This window comes from Charadrius vociferus, unplaced genomic scaffold (genome assembly GCF_000708025.1).
Source record: "Charadrius vociferus isolate BGI_N301 unplaced genomic scaffold, ASM70802v2 scaffold22, whole genome shotgun sequence".
Lineage (NCBI taxonomy): Eukaryota > Metazoa > Chordata > Aves > Charadriiformes > Charadriidae > Charadrius > Charadrius vociferus.
In genome coordinates, this window is record NW_009647427.1 from 11,056 (window position 1) to 29,002 (window position 17,947).

Here is a 17,947-nt window from a genome sequence, read left to right on the forward strand (position 1 = left end):
CTGCATGTGAACAATAGGTCCATGCAATTCTTCACTCCTCTATGATAACCTCTTGCTCTTAGCCCTTGTGGGTCAAACAGATTTTGATGTGGCTATCAATCTCTCCTTCCTATACAGCAAATAATCAAGGCAAGATACGGCAAGAAAAATCACAGGATGAAACTTTTCTCCTTTGCAACATGAGGTTATAGTATAAGGAAGTTTACGAAATCCCTGCACTGTCTTAGAATTGCGCTGTATCTCTTCTTCTAGGTAATACTTTTTTCTTTTGTAAACCAATCCTATTCTGCAAAACCTGCAGTTAGTTTTGATTTCATGTCCTCGGTTTTTAGAGCCCTACGAGATATTGCTGGTGCCCTCTTTTCAAGGGGAAGACCTATCTATCTGTTTTCCTGCTTTGTTTCCACAGTGGTTTTAAGTAGTCATTTTAAATCATTGGAATAGTCCAGAGTTGGTATGAACAGAAAAGGTCACCAAACTCAAGCTTAGCTAACTACCTAGGCTAACTGGCTAATTAATAATACTTGACTTCCATTAATTTCTGGTTTACCATTTGAAGGAGCTTCAGATGTCTCCCAGCCCATAGATTTCATTACAGCTTTCTTCCATCTAGCATAGCGAAATTCACTTTCTGAAATTGAGAAATCAGCAAACAGAAAAGCTAATCACTAAGGAGAAATAAAGCTTAAAAACAATTTTCTGCATGTTCACCAACAAGATTTACAAACTGGACAAAATGAAGCAATTATTATTCACATAGAAGCCCTTCAGTGTTGAAAATATTGTCTTAAAGTAGGGATTATAGCAGTTAATTTTAATAAAAATGGTAAGACAGAATTTTGTACCAAAAATTAAGAATAATTGAAATGACAAAAATGCATTTGTCTTGCACATGGATTAATTATGTCAATTACATGCTTTCCATCTCTAGAAGCACATAAGAACTGATGAAAAAATAGTTAGCTAGAAAACAATTATTAATGTAGGCTTTTTAAAGCCAAAAGAAGTCTCCCAAAACCAGTCACTGTCCTTTCTACATTTGTGAAAACCCACAAATGCACAGCAGCTTTAGGAGACATCTTTCTCAGTAAAAACTTTTCAAGATTTCTTTGATTTTACTTGCTATAAATCAAAAGCTACTAACTGCAATGCCCAGTGCCAAGCTTCTTTCAAAAAGAAGAAGGAAAAAAACCCAACCCATACACCTGTGTTTTAACCATTTTCCAATCTTATTAGTCAATAAATGGACGAAACAGCAGGTGAAATGCACTTTTCTCTAAACCAAACACTACAAAACCGATCTTCAACATTTGTGGGGATATTTATATATAGCTGGTTTTATATCAGTATGTTAAGACTGCAAGAAAGAAAAAAACCTGATCTGTTGGACATAAAATATTAAGTTTGCAACTTCTTAGATAATATGAAAGGGTTTTACCCTCTGGGTTGATCTGTGGTTCAAATCGTTCACATGTCACTGCTGTCAAGTCTCCAGGATTCAGACTCCAAATTCCAACTCCTTCTGCAGCTCCTGCTGCCATAGCAGCTCCTAGAGCTGTTGTTTCAGGCATTGATGGCTTTACTGAAGTAAATCACAGAGAAGGCCATGATGGTTTTTAATGAAAGTAATCTTGATGACATTAGAACTAAAGATTTACGTATATATATAGAATGATATATATTTTCTACAACTGCTATCTGCTTCCGTTAGGTTTACCAACGGCAAACCTCATTTTATTACCATTCACATGGTTATAAGACTAACTTCACCTCTGAGTTGTCCAAGTCTTTGAAATATCTCAGATCACTACTTCCTTCAAGAAGAAATCATGCAATTGCCCATTTTCATACCTTGTGCGGGGCTGCTGACCGCAACCATCGGTTTCCTTAGAGTAGTCCCCTTTTTTTTTATTTTGACAATTTTTTTTTCTTCTCTCTCCTTTGTCAAAGCAGTGATCACTGGCTAAGTTATGAGTCTTGTTCCCATGCTCTAGATATTGTGTTATTAAAAGCGTTTATATTTAGAAAAGATATCTTAAAAGAAGCCACACACTGTACTTACTAGCTTGTTTGCCTTCCACAGACCCTATAGAAGACCATCCCACCCCCAAGATGTCAATGGTAAATCTGTTCCATTAATTCTAGAACTGCCTACTTCTCTGCTTCAGGCAGGGGATCTTTTAAAATTTTATTTTATTTACCATGTCCTTTCATCGGCTAATTACGCATCTGCACTAACAGTATGAACCTTGTGTATTATGTGTTATTAAAGGCAAACTATAATATCTCTAGAGTTAAAAACTTTCCACTGAAGTGTCTCACACTTATGCCTAAGAGACAACATGATGTTTTTCTAAATGATTTTCTAGAAGCTGCACATTAGGCAAGATTATTTGTTACTCAGTGACATACTGCATTCTTAGGAATGCTAATGTATAGCTTACAATGCTCAGCAACTTGGATCTGCTACAGGTGTTAAAATGTCTTCAGAAGGATGCACCCTTTTCACTGACACTGAAATGCTCCAGTTTTCAAGTGAGGTCTTTAAAGATCTTTAGTATATTTAAACACATCCTTCAAAAGCTAAAACACCTTTTTATTATTCTAGAGGGCTTCTGTGAAAGAAGCGTCACATGATCATTTCTAAAATTGCTGCATTGCTGTTGGATCAGAATAATGATATTGTAAACTTTGATTTGCCTCAGAGAGGAACAACCTCATTTGGGTTTGTTTTTCATATTATGCATGCCAAGAAAACTGGTTGCAAGATTCCCACTTTTGTTGTAACTTCTGTTCCCTTCTTCATTGCTGCTGTGGGAGGAAACAGAATGGACAATTTGTTCCGTGGGTCTTCTTTTACATTGTAAATGAAGTCAAAGGTTTGTGCAGATAAAGGGAACAGAAAAAAAGGGTATTTGCTATTTGCTGAAATGCAAGAGCAAAACACGAGCAGTGGAGGTGCAAAATTCTGATTTATCTCTCAGGAAGATTCTCAGGGCCAACATGTCACAGGAGAGATTTTAAAATTGTTAGATGTTTAGAAATTGATAGGACAACTTTAAAATTTGATCCATCATAGTGCTGTAATATTTCAACACAAGCCATAAGTCAGTGATTCTCTCTGAAAGTGAATCTCAAAATTGGATGCAAGATTAAAAAACTTTTTCTGAACAAAACCCCAACATTCTCAAGTAGTAGCAAAAGACCAGCAAAAACAACAAAGCAAGCAATCCAATTTATCCTCATTAGCCATTACAAACCAATGTTGTTTTCAGCTTTAAAAAGAAAATAGGAGTTGTAATTCCATCTTACCTACTGGAATACAAAGAATGTCTGATTGGAGTTGCATGAGGACTTTGTTATTGGTCATTCCTCCATCTACTTGTAACTGATTTAGTGGTATCCCACAGTCCTTGTTTATGGCATCTAAAATCTTAAGTAAGAGTAATATACGTTATGATTTAATTGCAGAGAAATCCATGATACCATCTAAGTGTAAAATACTGATAATTCAGCATTTGTTGAAGACCATTAAGTAGAAAATTCCAGCTCCCACCCCATATATCAAGAGGGCAACACAGATATAGTGACAGTAAAGTTTTTTTAATACACAGCAAATGCATTCTATTTATTACAGAAATACTAGGGTAAGAAATGTTTCTCCTCTGATGCTTTATATCTAGCCTATGTGTTGCTTATATGGTCTGAGAAGAATTTTGAAGAAAAGCTGATGACAATACAACATTTATCAAAGTTAACAAAGGAAGAAGTAATACTAAATAGAGTCCTTTAGCGGATTACAGTTTGCCTAGATACCTTCTCTAAGCTGACACGTTAAAGAACTGAAAAACTAAAACATTTGAACTGGCAATCTGGAAAGCAATCTCAAACCAGGACAACACTTCAATAGGAACTGCTGAACGTTGAACTGCTTTGAAAAAGCAGCCTCTTAAAATATTTTCACTTAGTTGTTGAAAACTGAGATTTTTAGATTACACAAGATAGACTGCAAAAATAAACTGTTAGTGTAATTTTTTGTAAAATTATGTTTCCTCCTTTTGGGGACAGCGGATAGCTGAAAATAAATGAAAAGTGTTAAAGTATTTGCAAAGGATAATTAACTAAGAGTGGGAAATTTAATTCACTGATATCAATCAATATGCTTTTTAGAGGGTTTCCTAAAAATATAAGATCTGCCTCAAACCTAATCTACTGGTAACACCACGGCATTATACTACAAGCACCTATTAAATGCGGAATAGTGGGTTTTCTAGCGTTTTGTAGAAGCAGTCAATTAAATGTCTCATTTACATTTTTTAAGGTTAGTGCATAATTTTTGTTGACAAAGTTAAGAATTAGCTAGTACGGAATTATTTTTTCTTTTTAATTTTTCAATTTATTTGAATAAAAAAGAGGTGTGCTTTTTCTCAGCTTTAAATGACAAAGCAACATAGACTACAAAAAAAGACCAAAAGTACAACACATTCTGCTCTGTTCTGTAGTTCACAAAGTACCCAGTTATACAATCATTACTGGGAAAAGTTGACATGTTTTTTAAAAAAAGAACAAAAAAAAATGTAGGTTTGTAAGGTAGTAAAAACTACATAGGGATGAGCTGTCCAGTAGATTCTACCCATTCCCAGAAAGTAAGTCAGCAAGGTCCCTTACCAGAAAATCTTTAAAGGAACTAAAATAACTGCCACAGGATAAATAGTGGTTAAAAACTAGAAGGTAAGTAAAAAGCCAGTTTTCACAGTGGCAGCATCTGTCCATGGGCCTGGACTGTTCAATACATTAGAAATAACTTGGAAAAGAGGATTTATAGCACAGCAGCAAAGTTTGCTGGCAGCACTAAGCTAGTACTGCTCCCCACCATTTGTTTCCTTCACGTGCATAATTTTACATTTGTCTATGCTGATTTCACCTGCCTTTTTTACTTTCCAGAACTTCAGTAGTGCCTTATAATCTCAAGTTTACATACACATACTCTTGGGGACTCTGACTTTGTTTACTACTGTGCAAGAGCATGTTGGATCATACTATGCACTCAGTAGAGATTAAAAAAATGAAAAGAATGCTAGAGATCAGGAAGGGATGAAGGAACAAGCCAAATTATGATCATGCTGCTGCTATCTCTATTGTACTGAGGTTGGATGAAGAGCAAGGTATTCAAGTACGTAAGTTTTGTCTAACGACAGTATCGTACAGCTGTTAGAACTGAAAAAAATACTTATTTTTTCCATAATGCCTTCTGGAAGAAAAAACATAACAAGTGTCATTTGTCTGGACAAGGAAGGAGCTTTTTGGGTAACCAGGAACAGTGACTTAGAAGGATTGGATGGCACAACAAAACAAGAAAAAACTCCAATGAACGTAAAATTTGAGGGTTTTCCTGAAGGATACAAAAGACTTCCATTTTAACTGGAATGAAAACAAAAGAATTTTGTTTCTGACAAGACAGAACTAAGAATGTATCTTTGAAAAATATACATATATTTTATGTGTGTCACTAGGACTTAATCTGTTAATTTAAGCATGTCCATAGACCTAATCACGCACTCCTGTCATTGTGATAAAAGCACATTGACTAAGGTATGAGGAAGTATTAGATCTGTTCAAATGGTTAACTTCACCCTCACTCAGTCTGAGAGCTTTATTCCTTTCCCTCCTATTCCCAGCCACATGCCGTGTCTCTTGTTCTGACATTTGCTACACCCCTCTGTGAGGCAGCTGAGGTCATTAATCCAGCAGAAAAATAGCCCAGCAAAAAGAGGGATAATTTTCTGCTGGAAAGTTCATTGGGCTGTCACATGAGAGGGAATGGATGGGAGGAGGGACAAGGAAAGAGAGGAGCAGACAATGAACTAGACTATCAGTTCAGTTCCCTGTAACTTTACCCTGACTTCTAGCACTACAATTAGAGATATATGCTACTTCCAAGCTCCTTCACGACTTTCTGAGGACTCAGAGGCTGTTAGCACAGTTTCAAAAGCAGGCGCCCGAGTGAAATTTCTGGCTGTCTTTTTCCACATGAGTACTTCGCACTCTATTCTACATCACCACAGAAACAGCAAGCTGCTTTCCTCCTCTCACACAGTTTTAGCTGAGTGTTATTTTAAAACTCAGTTTGACTGTTACCCTTTGGGGTCTAGGGATTTCATTTTATCCTGTATTTGTATGGAACACAGAGAGTGTAAATTAATAGTAGATGGTGATATAAGGATTCTAATGCTCAGAACATACTGCTATCAACACCTTTGATTTGGTTGGAGGATTCATTTCTTCTGTGAGAATTTAGGTTTGCTGTTGCAGAATGCCAATTAAGGCAATACAAGATGTAATGGGCAGGAAGTGAATCCAGATTTCACTTGGTATGGTTGCAGTTGTCTTGCTTTAACTCATTTTTGTACTTGTGTACTGGAAGCAACATAAGCCACCTCCATCACAACAGACAATATAAAATGTAGTCTCCTACACCAATGCAGCTTTTTAGTTATGGCACTGGCCTTGTAATTTTCATGTTTCTGTGTTCTGGCTCTTAAAAATATTCACAAAATACATTCACCTTATTTTACATGCTGATAAAAAGCAGCATTGCCATCCCAAAATAATGTACCATCCAACCACATCATTGTAACTAAGCACACAGGAAAAATTTTTCAACATTGGCGCCACATAAAGAGAAGAATATCATCCAAGTACAATATAAAGCATATGATTAACCTTCATTAAATCTTTTCGATCCTCTCTCTTCCTGAAGAGCTGCAGTCCCTGTTATCATACTAATTTACAATGAATTTAGGAGCCAATTTGTCTTTACCTCTCGTGTTTGAAAGCAGACCGCTTCTAACGCAGCAAAGGCGATGTGGTTTTTATTTGTAAACTGAGTAAGGCCACAGATAATACTGTTGAAGAGAAAAAACCCAGTTAGGACATACGTCTTTACCAGACATATACTGTTACTTCAGACCTAGGCCTTCTAATTCAAAGTTCATTCAGTTCCATTGTATGAGGACTGCTTCTTAATATTAAAAAGCGTGTTTCTCTTTATTCTAAATTTTCTTATCCCTGTTTTCCTGACAAACATGCTTTCAGTGTCCAATCAATAATTGCCATAAATTAAAATTTTATTGCCAATCTGCATGCAAATGGATGCATATTCACCCATACACATGCAAACACACACACAAATTCTAGTCTTTCTTTAAGAAGAGGAAACGTATGTTCAAGGCTCATTTTTCTTTAAAAAATAATATCACCTACCACTAAAAACTTAATAAATTCTCTAGTGCTTTCAGTTGTTAAGGTAAAACCCAGCTGGGTCACTGCTGTGCTCTAAATGCTTAAAATTGTTTTCAGATGTATGCTGTTCATTAGTTGCTTTTGTACCTTCAAAGAGATTTTTGGGTATGGAACTTATGGTACACCTAACAACCAGTAAGCTGAATTCTGTCGAAGTACTCTGAACTGCAGAGCAAATACTCATCCTTTTATTCTATTTCAACATCTGAGGAATAGTAGTGTAATACACAGAAATGATGCTATATTTGGTGCTGGATACATGCAAGTTCAAAGACATTAAAGGACATTTTGAGTTGTTACTGTTCCAAAGATCAGCTTTTAACAGTTAAAAAGTTAAGCGCTATGATCTGAAAAACTGTAAAAACATCTAACTCGAAGATTTTTTTCTTCCTTACCTACAAAAAGCATCTAAATTCTAAAGATGCAACTACTTGAAACCTTGGGAACTAGATATTCTTTAAGATTTCTTTTCTCACTTTAGGAAAGTTATTTTATATTTAAATTTGTTATGGTTCTGTGACTCCCATGGCATGTTGTGATTCCAGCAACAGTAGGCAAGCTCACAATAGCAAAGAAGAGAAACAGAAGGTTACTGTTTGAACTAGTAGCTCTAACTAATACCAACTAGTTAAGTCTTAACAATCAGGAAAGGGACTGGAAGGAGAGGAGAAAAGAGTGTTCAATAGACTGGAAAAAAAGCTGGACATAAGGGTAAGGAAAGGGAGAACCTGGGAGGAATCAAGTAGCCTGTATCATTTGAGACAGTGCATGCAGCAGCCATGGGAAACTGAGCTCAAGAAAACTAATCAGCACTAAATTCTTCACTTTCTACTTTTGTTGCCCGACAGCTCACGGATATGCAGACCTCCTCTTTCTCCCTAGTGAAGTGAAAATCCTTTCAGAACCAGAAATGCACGAAGAAAAAAAGCTGGCCCCATTAGTGGCAAGAATGGTAGAACTATCTGGTACTTGTCCTCAGAAACACACAACCCAGCCCAAATGTTTTCCCTGCCCCCTGCCCAACTCTTTTTGGAGCAGGGAGGAGAGGAGGGTGAGTAGCTAAGCTAGGTAATCTTTCTTTTTCTCCCAGTAGCAGTTAGGGATCTTAATCTGCTTTGAACAGATTAAATACAAAAGAGAAACACAGAGAATGATGTATCCAGACACATCAAAGGAACAAAAAGAACAATTTCACATACCTGGAAGGACTAGTGATAATATTTGCAAAATCATTAAATCTCCCTGCAAATGCAGTACTTAGTCATATCCTTACCCCCTTGCACTGGGTTCCCAGTATGGTGCATACAGTCCTGAAAACGCTGGCACAAAGTAGCAGCCGTAAGATGTCCCCGCTTCGGCGGCCAGTTTTTCTAATGCACACACACAAACAGTCTTCACTTATCTTTCCACAACTGTACCAACACTTAAATATGACATTCAAAGGTGTTATTATTTAAATAGGGAAAATATACAGAATATGTTAGGTACCTACAAAAATAATCAAGCCACATACAATTAGAAAATACAACTAACTAGCACTCTGCTCCTCATTAACTAGTTGTCGCTTTGCAACAATATGAATGGAAGATGGGGCATAGGGAGTTGTGGGAAACGTAAAATGAAAAATCAAAACTGAAACCCAAAATTGTGTACTCAATATTCTGACCTAGATTCTGTGAGGTTTTCAAAGGGTATCATGTGGGTAAAGAACGCAACCTTCAAAGAAGTCCAAAAGGTCACAACTTACTTGCATTTAAGTCAAGGCAAGCAAGTGAAACTGGATCAAGACCAAAGGGAGTTCAGAACTAAATTCCCATTAATTTCAAATGGATTTAGAGGTCTAAATTCTCAGCTTACGTATAAAATCACAAGGCCAGCTACAAGGAAATCTGAAGTTTCTTAATATCTGAGTAATAACTTTGGATATATGAACTTCCAAATATTAAAATATCTGTAACTTTTAAAATTATATTAAAACATCTAGAACTGCAAAGAAAGTAATGCTAATGTGCAGCTTCCACCTATAACAAGCAAGTATTTTTTTCTGCTTTTGTACATTTCTTCTGTTTGCATTGATCAGAGAAGCATAGCAATAGAGAAAATAAACAGGAAAACTTATTCAAAAAGTCCTTTTTAAAGGGTACTTTCATACAGGCTCCACGTAAAAACGGAGTGAAGGGAGAAGGAACGACATGTTCAGGGAAACAGGAAGAGATGACAAAGTCCAATATGACATTAACAACACTGACAAGATTAAAGTTCTTGAAACTCAAACCTGCCAAAGGTCTAGTCAAACTTGTGAAGCCAAGAGGTACTGTAGTGTTTCAACAGCTGGCTAATTCATGTGACAGTAGCTTATATTCTTCTGTATGCTGTGCAAAGCTTTTTCACAGAAAAACAGACTGACATTTTAAGTTTTTGCCTAATCTTTGAAGTTTTACATAAAATTTTATTTCTAAATTTTTCCACCTTTGAATAAGATAACATATGATTAAAAATATGTAATGAACTGCTTTTTAATCCTAAGTCTCATTAAATCAGTCACTTTCAAGCTGTTACACTTGCATGCTTCTGACATTTTCTCCTTTTTCAAAGTTTGATATATTCCTAATTTCCATGTCACACAGCAGCTTGTTTCAGTTCAGCTCAAGCAGAAGACAACAGCTACCCAAACGCTAAGGGATTAATGTACTCCTACCTAAAACAGATTACCATCCTCCACAATTCCTTTAAGAGGCGGCTTTGTAAACTGAGGTCCTTAACTCAATGGATATGAAGTCTTGTACATAAACCATTGCATATGTAAGGCCTCAGGTTCTCATATTTATAAAAGGAATGAATATATGTATATATACACGTATATATGAATATAAGTAGGTTTAGGTTCAAATATGCTCTGGCTTCTGTAATAGAGACTTAAATACTCTTGGCTCTGGAAAATTCAATATTGTATGAAACCAGGAAATACACTATAAGTATAGCATCTTCCTGAATACCTGCTTGCTAGGGAAACTACTAAAAAGTACGGATTGCAATAGAATAAAACTGACAAAGGGTTTCAATGACTATATTGATATGCTGTATGAAATACATATATCAATAAACAGTGATTTCATGGATGCAAACCAAATTGTTCAAACACAGAAAAACACATGCATCTTCCACCTTTTCTTTACTTGAATATTTTGAGCTTTCATTCAATATTAGAGACATCAAGACATTGTAAAAGAAAACTTAAAAAACTGAACAGCTGCAAATTGTGAATACTCACCAATTTCCTGTGAAGTCTTAACGATACCTAGATTGTCCCTCAGCCAACGAACAACAGCACCAGCTATTGCAACAGATCCCTGAAAGAAACAAAATCACTACAACATTAGGAGACAACAACTGGTAGCTTCCTGTTCCTTTTTACAACACTGGAGAGGAGGGGTAGGTGCAGCCTCCAATTGCAGGCTTACAGCCACAGTTTAAAGCACTCCCAAGAATGCTCACAACCAAACCACAAGTTTCTTGGCATTTGGAGACTCCCATGTAAAAATGGCTGCCTGTTATGCAGGCTCTACTTAGAAAAAAGTGCATATATTTTTCCATGGAGGGGAGTTACCATGACATTTCTTAAGCAGTCTTCTTGTGTCTCTAATTTAGTCAGGAGGTCCAATAGCCACCCTTCTTTTTCTGACAAATTAAGATTTTTATACTTTGAGTTAAAAAAACCCAAAACTGATTATGTCTAGAGTCTAAACACAAACGCCCAGACAGACAGAAAATTTAGGCACTTGCATTTGCCAGCAAAATTCCTCTGTTGCCTCAGGAAACATCCCTGAATGGCTCCATCATATCATAGATGAATAGCATGGCTCCCATCTCACTCCAAAGTCCAAATGGACTTCTCTACAAGACAGCCTCAAGTCTACCAGACTTAGCTTGAAGTACAATGGGAGCAGCACTACTTTCTCATTCAAAGCCATTGCTAGAAGGAGCGGGGGTGTTTTCTAACCAGCTAGCTATTACAGTTACAAAATATGGGTTAGATTAAAAGAAAAGGTTGAATCCATATTTCCTGCCTCTCTGGAAAGCGTCTCAACCAGCAGATTGTAGAGGATTCCGGCATGGATACAGGAGAAAGAACACTGAACAGCTTTTGTTGAAGATGTTTCTTCAGAGAATATCATTAAAGACTTGGAGATGAGGAAGAAGCAAAGTACACATGCATGTGTTTCAGCATACAGAAATACAAATCACTCTCAAAACAGTTCCAGTTCTTGCTTTAAGAACACGTGTTAAAACCTCTCACACAACTGCACAAAATGAAAACCCCAAAGTCTACCAGAATATGGCAAATGCAAGATCAATTTTCCTTAGGGAAGGAAAAGGAAATGAACGCAGCCTCCCCCATCCTAGTAAAGTACTGTAAGCCACAAACTATCATCCCAGCAAAGAAAATCCTGTGTGTTGTCTTTGTTTCACATGAAAAACATAGCCTTTCTACGAAAGCTCAATGGCAGCAGAGAATTCAGTATGCATGTTTTGAGAATAACTATTAAATCAAGCCCACTAAGCAACAGAGATGGAAGAATAATCATTCTATTGATCCTGACGAAGCGTTAGTGCCAAATAGGTGCTCAGTTGATCTGTGTTTCAGAATAAATAAACCCTGAAGTTGTAGAAAAAATCCAATTTTCTACAGAATTTGGACACCCTCAGAGTTGTGTGGAGAACTGAGGAACTAAATTCTGGAAGTAGGCACCTAAGTCTTAGCAGGTAAAAAAAAGTTCAATTGTTAGAGAATTCTTGTCCCAGAAATTTTATTCAGATTTTTAAAAGTTAGAAGTAAAATCCATTAGAATGAACCAAAAAATAAAGACATTCAGTCATGCCTTTTATTATAACTGAAACACTAGTTTCCCCCTCGTTTTTAAACCAGATTTTAGTATAAAAATTTTTAATTTTTTATTTATTTATAACATTTACTAAGGAATTGAAAGACTGTGTAATAGAAAAAATGTTTTAGCCATCATGCCCTGAAAATATTTCTACATTGCATCATTTATATTTTTATTACATTACATGATATAGATTGGAGATAGGCATAACAAAAACCACATATAAGCCTTGAGGCACACAAGCTATAACACAAAGCTATTATGATTTCCATGCAACTGAAGATAACACAAGGATACTAGAAAACAGAAGTAAACAAGAACACGTACCACTACAAGAAACAAGAAATTATTGGACTTACCTCTAGTGCATAACAAACAGGTTTGTCTCTGCCCAGTTTGTAAGCTATTGTGGTTAGAAGGCCATGCTCAGAAAAGACAGACTAAATGGGGAAAAGGGAAAGAAAAGGTAAAGCATGAAGAGGCAGAAAATATTTAAATAAAAATATTCAAGTGATACTAAACAAGAGGCAAAACCACCACTGGAAAAAAAATGAACTATGGAAAGCTTAAACAAAGTAAATTATCAGTCACTCTAAATAAACACCTAAGATAGAACACTCAGATTAAAATAGCCAAGAAAAGGAGAAAAGCATATGGTTAAGTAACACAACACTCAGCACTTCCGGGTGAGGTTAAGAAACATATACAAGTAAAGAGCAAGAAACTTTATATGAAAAGTTCTTTTGGGAAATTTAAGGAGCTAGGAAATGAAGTCTTACTGAACACCTTGAATAAATTATTACCTTCTATTCTTTTGGATATCACTATGCACTTTTCCTTATCACTAACAATATAACTGTTGCTAATAAGTTTAAGAAAGGCTAACGCATAGCTGTACTCAAGAACCTAAATAAAGATTGATAAAAAAAAACCAAAAAACAAACAATTAAAAAATGCAACTGACCTTCTGACCTGTATTGCACAGCAGGAAACATCCTGTTCCATACCTAGCATGAAAGCAAAGGAAAGTGAAAACCAGGATGTTTAAAGGATAACCTGTTACTGCAATTCATGAATCCATGACTCCCCTGGGGACAGGGTGTCAAGACACCACATTTTGCCCCTTGAAGGTTACGTTACCATTAACTGATGATAAAACCATCCTCAAAAAGTTGATCAAATGCAGCTTGCAGCTGAAAAATCTAGTCCTACACCTCTCTCTCTGGCTATTTCTTGTGTAATACTTGATCAAGGAGCAGATGTGGCTGAAAACTAAGTGTGAATTCCTCTTTCGGCAGCAGTGTTTACCTACTTCAATTTAAGCTGATTATGAAAGCTCCTTTATAAAATAAATATTTCACAATGTTAAACTCAAGCTTTTAAAGGGAAAAATTTAAGAAACTTTGTTCCTGTCATAAAGAGGGTTTTCTTTAAACATATTCAGTTAAAAAATTTCTAAATGGCATGTTTCTCATTTGAAGACCACATGTACGTGTGCATACACACACACATAAGGACAAGTTTAATAAAAGGACTACGAAATACTTATAATTCACTCTAATTCATTCTAAGAAATTATGAGTTTTCTACTTTTTTAATACCCTGAAAATTAGTAACTTAAAATAGTATTGAGAAAGTCTTCAGTTATATTTGGAGAGAAAAAGGGTAAACCAATAACAGAAACAGGTTAAAAAAATAATCTCACTTTTAACTTTTGGTTTATCTGGATTTTTTTCAAAAAGTCTCTTGTGTTATAAAGTATTTCTTATAAAAATACTTTGTGACACTATTACTTAGAACCATGTTTATTTTACTAAAATACAAGGCCATTAACCATTAAATTTGTGTATAAATATAAAAGATAAAGTGAAGGTTAATTAGCAACAAGCATAGATTAATGTGTAATTAAATCTGTGAAAGTCCAATACTGTGTATAGACCTACATGCTCAGTTAAGCACACGGTTGTAAATGGAACAGTAAGTCATTTAAGCAGAGCACTTTTCCTCAAATGAATGTTTGATTACACCAGTTGCCTGATTTAACTGATCAGCTATTTACACAAGGGATACTAAGAGGCTGAGCAGGAGAAAAATAAATGTAAAATTCTCCACACTGAGCTAGACACAGAAGCAAAACTAAGCACTGCAACTGAAATAAACCTTTCCCATCTAGCAACCCTGTGGGTTTTTTTGCCATTCAGGTCTATGCAATCTAACTTACATGGCTTGCATTTGTTTAACTTTAGGTCACAATTTAAATGATACTACAACTGTTTTAATCTGCGTTTTGGCGAATTTTAAAATGAAAAACCTCCAGTCACACAGAGATATTTCCTCACATTAACTTTGTTCCAAAATATACCTCACAAACCATTTAACTTTAATATCTCCACTATTTTATATAAAAGTCAGGACACTGTTTACTTGGTCAACACAGTCAAAAGGTAGAGCTGTAGTTATGCGGTAATTACAAAAGCATTTGGCAGTTAGCTTGAAAGAGACCATAATACTAAATTCAAAACAGAACAGTGACATACTGTTTTCATAATAACTTACGTATTCTTTGCCTGCCCATCTTGAAAACACATTTGCCCAACAAGAGCAGCAGACTGGTCACCCAAGCACTGAAAAGAGAATCACATGCATGAAAAAGGAACATGAACAGATATATTTAACTATAACTCTAATCTATTAGGAGCACACAGATAACTGAAAGTGAGAAAAATCTATAGACAAAATGTGCTTTTTACTACTCTTCCCTTTGTAAGAACGGCAAATTAAATGTGTCATTCTACTTATGGTGAACAATTTTAAGAAATCAAAACTAAAATTTACTGTCTTTATGCATGTTGTATTGGAAAAAGCTGAGAATCTGCCCAACATTTCTGGATTATGTATATATTGAACTCCTTTTATATATAAACCAGAGCTTGCTTCCATTTTCTAATGATACTCATTTACTTAGAGACCCTAAATTTCCAACAGCACTACACATATGCATTAAAGCTGTATTTCCACATCCAGATCTTAACTTAATAATGAAGAATCCAGTCAATTAATAATTCAACTTCAAAAGTTTACTTCATATTTAACATGAAGTAAAAAAAAAATCAACTTAATTTGTAGCAGGACTAACACATCTTAAAGCTTTTTCCAGTGAAGATATGTTCATGCAGTATCAGGTTCTCATGCAAGAATATGAGTTGAAGCAGGACTGACTTACCCCGGAAATTGGTACACCTGTCAAAGCTCCAGATTTCTGATTTGCAAAAAGAGAAAGAAAAGCTCCAAATTAGCTTTCAATGACTACAATTTAAAGCAATGAAAAAGAAGCTAAAATTTTCATGCTCAAAGGAAAACAAAGAAGGGTCAAGTAGCAACATGGTTCAGTTCAGGTGTACATTAGACTTCAGCTTAATGCAGCTCATACCTAAAACACTAAAAAATAGAGAGTGCGAAATTCACAGATATACTTTATGTCACCTTAAAAGCTCTTAATTTAAATTTTGTTGAAATCATAGTGTACAGAAAACTAGGTTCAGTGTAATCTGTGCAGTCAGTGTCAAGTATAAAATGCAAGAGTGCAAAATGGCAGTGACTCGAAAAAAATGTGATTGTGATGACACACTCAGCAAAGACAGATGCCTCATTTTAAGATACAGCATTTTAAGTCCAATATAGAATTTCTTCAAAACACTAACATGTAGTTTTTCAATTGCCTTCTTGCAATAGGTATCATAAGAAATTTATATCCCGACAATTTTTACTTCTTTCTTTAAATTGTTTCTTTGTGCAATTGTGAAAATGCATTTTCAGTGAAGTCATGCAAGTGCATTTCCAATATGACTCTTTTTTTATTTAATTCTCATTTTAATTAACTGGATTTAAGGTAGTTGAGTTTATAAATGCACTAAAAAACCCTCCATGAATCTGATGTTTCGCTATAATAGAATGAATATTTGTAGAAAGAATGGCCTGCTTTTCTCATTTATAAAATGAGACGGTCAACATTTATTAGCCAGCAGCTGTATTTTTTTACTTCACTATAAAAAGGAATATTCAACAGCCTGCAAATTAAGGCAAACATATACATCAAGATTACATTTTAGAAACTGAATGAACTCTAATTGTAATATCTCAAATTTGGAAATACCGACCAAATTTTTTTGTCTAGAAAGTGTGGTTTTACTAATCCTTAAACTGATGGAAATGCACAGCATCTGAACAGAATGGGTAAGATATAGGTGGTCAGCCTAATGGAAGCCTCTACTCACCAGGCTAGGACAGATTTTCTACAGTCAGCAAAAGGAAGAAAAAGAAAAAAAATGGAAGGAAAGGGGAAGAGAAACAAAAGTTCACATTTAAAGTGACCAGCTATTCTGTTTCAGTTGCCAGGTAGTATCTTTTTTCCATTTACCTCAGTCATTCAGCTTAATACAACCCACTCTCACCCGACCTTCACATTAATAAAAGTCAGCAATGACTTCTACTGGCATCTCCTTCAACAGATTAGCAAAAATACTTACATTTCAGGCAACTTAGAGTGATATTTTAAGTAAAAATCTCATAACTTGTCTTCATTACAAAATGCCTGTATGTATTTAGCAAACAATAGGGCAAACTACCAGGAAAAGAACACAAAATCACAACATCCAGTTTATCTGATTCTGAAGCTAATAAATTAGATGCCACTGTATCAGAAAAGTTGGTGCTGCATCAAAGTAAACTTGAAACCTCAGCTCCATGATAACAATTAACGATTTACTTGTAAGTAATATTCACAGCTACACTGGAAGCAGTGTGATTAAAAAGTCACAATATTCCAAAATATTTTCTTTACTGAGTGTTATGTAAACATACAGGGCAAGAGAAGTTTGTTTTTCAAAAAGAAGGCAATCTAAGGTACCACTCCTGATTTTCCAGTTCACAGAAACTGACTGATCTTGCCTATAGTTATGTGGAAATAAGACATTACATGTCTTGTCCAGTCTTCTTCGATCGCGAAGACTTCCATAGCAACTTCTTCTTTTCAATAGTACAAGAAGTAAAAAAACGTTGCTCTAATAACAGCAATCTCATTCTTTTAATCTACTGATTATATATTGCATTCTGATGGGTAGTTTCTAAATCAACAAGTAACGTAATAAAAAATGAATTTTTTATCCTAATTAAAAAAAGTGTCCCATCTTGTTTTGTCTATTTGACACTTCAAAGAGAAGACAACAAATATTCAAATTCATATAATTTTATACAACAGTAGATAATGACATACTAATCATAAATCAAACAATACTGGTCTAGAAAAAGCCCTTAGTCTTAATCTATGGAACTTCTGTCAAATCTATCTTGATATAGTTATATTTTTACAAGATTAACTTCACGCACACCCACAAGAAAACATACCATCAGGCCATAAATCTCAGAGGAGCTTCGTACTTTTGGGAGTATTTCCATAGGAATATCAAAGAACCTGAACACAATGCAAAATGATTTATATATATGGTCAGTGCTAAACCAGAAAGCATTTTCCATTTATATATGTGACACTGAATTATGGAGTAAAACAGTACATATCTGAATATTTTTAAGACATATCCAACTCTTTCATGTGGGAAGTCATTTCTCTTCCAATAATATCTTTATGATATTGTTGTTTATAAATTTAAAATTCAAATAGAGACACTATGATTGTAACTGCTTTACAAATTTGATTAAGGAATAAAGAAACTATTAAATGTCATTGTTCCTATGAACCAGTC

General features: G+C 35.2%; 1 protein-coding gene across 1 annotated transcript in view; it reads right to left on the bottom strand.

Annotated features, from left to right (window-relative positions):
• Nucleotides 1–263: 263 nt before the first annotated feature.
• GK (glycerol kinase) overlaps nucleotides 264–17,947 on the bottom strand; it is a 39,922-nt gene continuing 22,238 nt past the window's right edge. The window contains exons 8-19 of the mRNA XM_009880547.1: nucleotides 17,592–17,658; nucleotides 16,463–16,480; nucleotides 15,412–15,447; nucleotides 14,745–14,812; nucleotides 13,153–13,195; nucleotides 12,548–12,628; nucleotides 10,574–10,652; nucleotides 8,576–8,672; nucleotides 6,821–6,905; nucleotides 3,313–3,433; nucleotides 1,439–1,582; nucleotides 264–631 (exon numbers count right to left, since the gene is read on the bottom strand). Coding sequence (XP_009878849.1) covers nucleotides 498–631; nucleotides 1,439–1,582; nucleotides 3,313–3,433; nucleotides 6,821–6,905; nucleotides 8,576–8,672; nucleotides 10,574–10,652; nucleotides 12,548–12,628; nucleotides 13,153–13,195; nucleotides 14,745–14,812; nucleotides 15,412–15,447; nucleotides 16,463–16,480; nucleotides 17,592–17,658 — 973 coding nt within the window. The 3' untranslated portion in view covers nucleotides 264–497. The remainder of the gene's footprint in view (nucleotides 632–1,438; nucleotides 1,583–3,312; nucleotides 3,434–6,820; nucleotides 6,906–8,575; nucleotides 8,673–10,573; nucleotides 10,653–12,547; nucleotides 12,629–13,152; nucleotides 13,196–14,744; nucleotides 14,813–15,411; nucleotides 15,448–16,462; nucleotides 16,481–17,591; nucleotides 17,659–17,947) is intronic.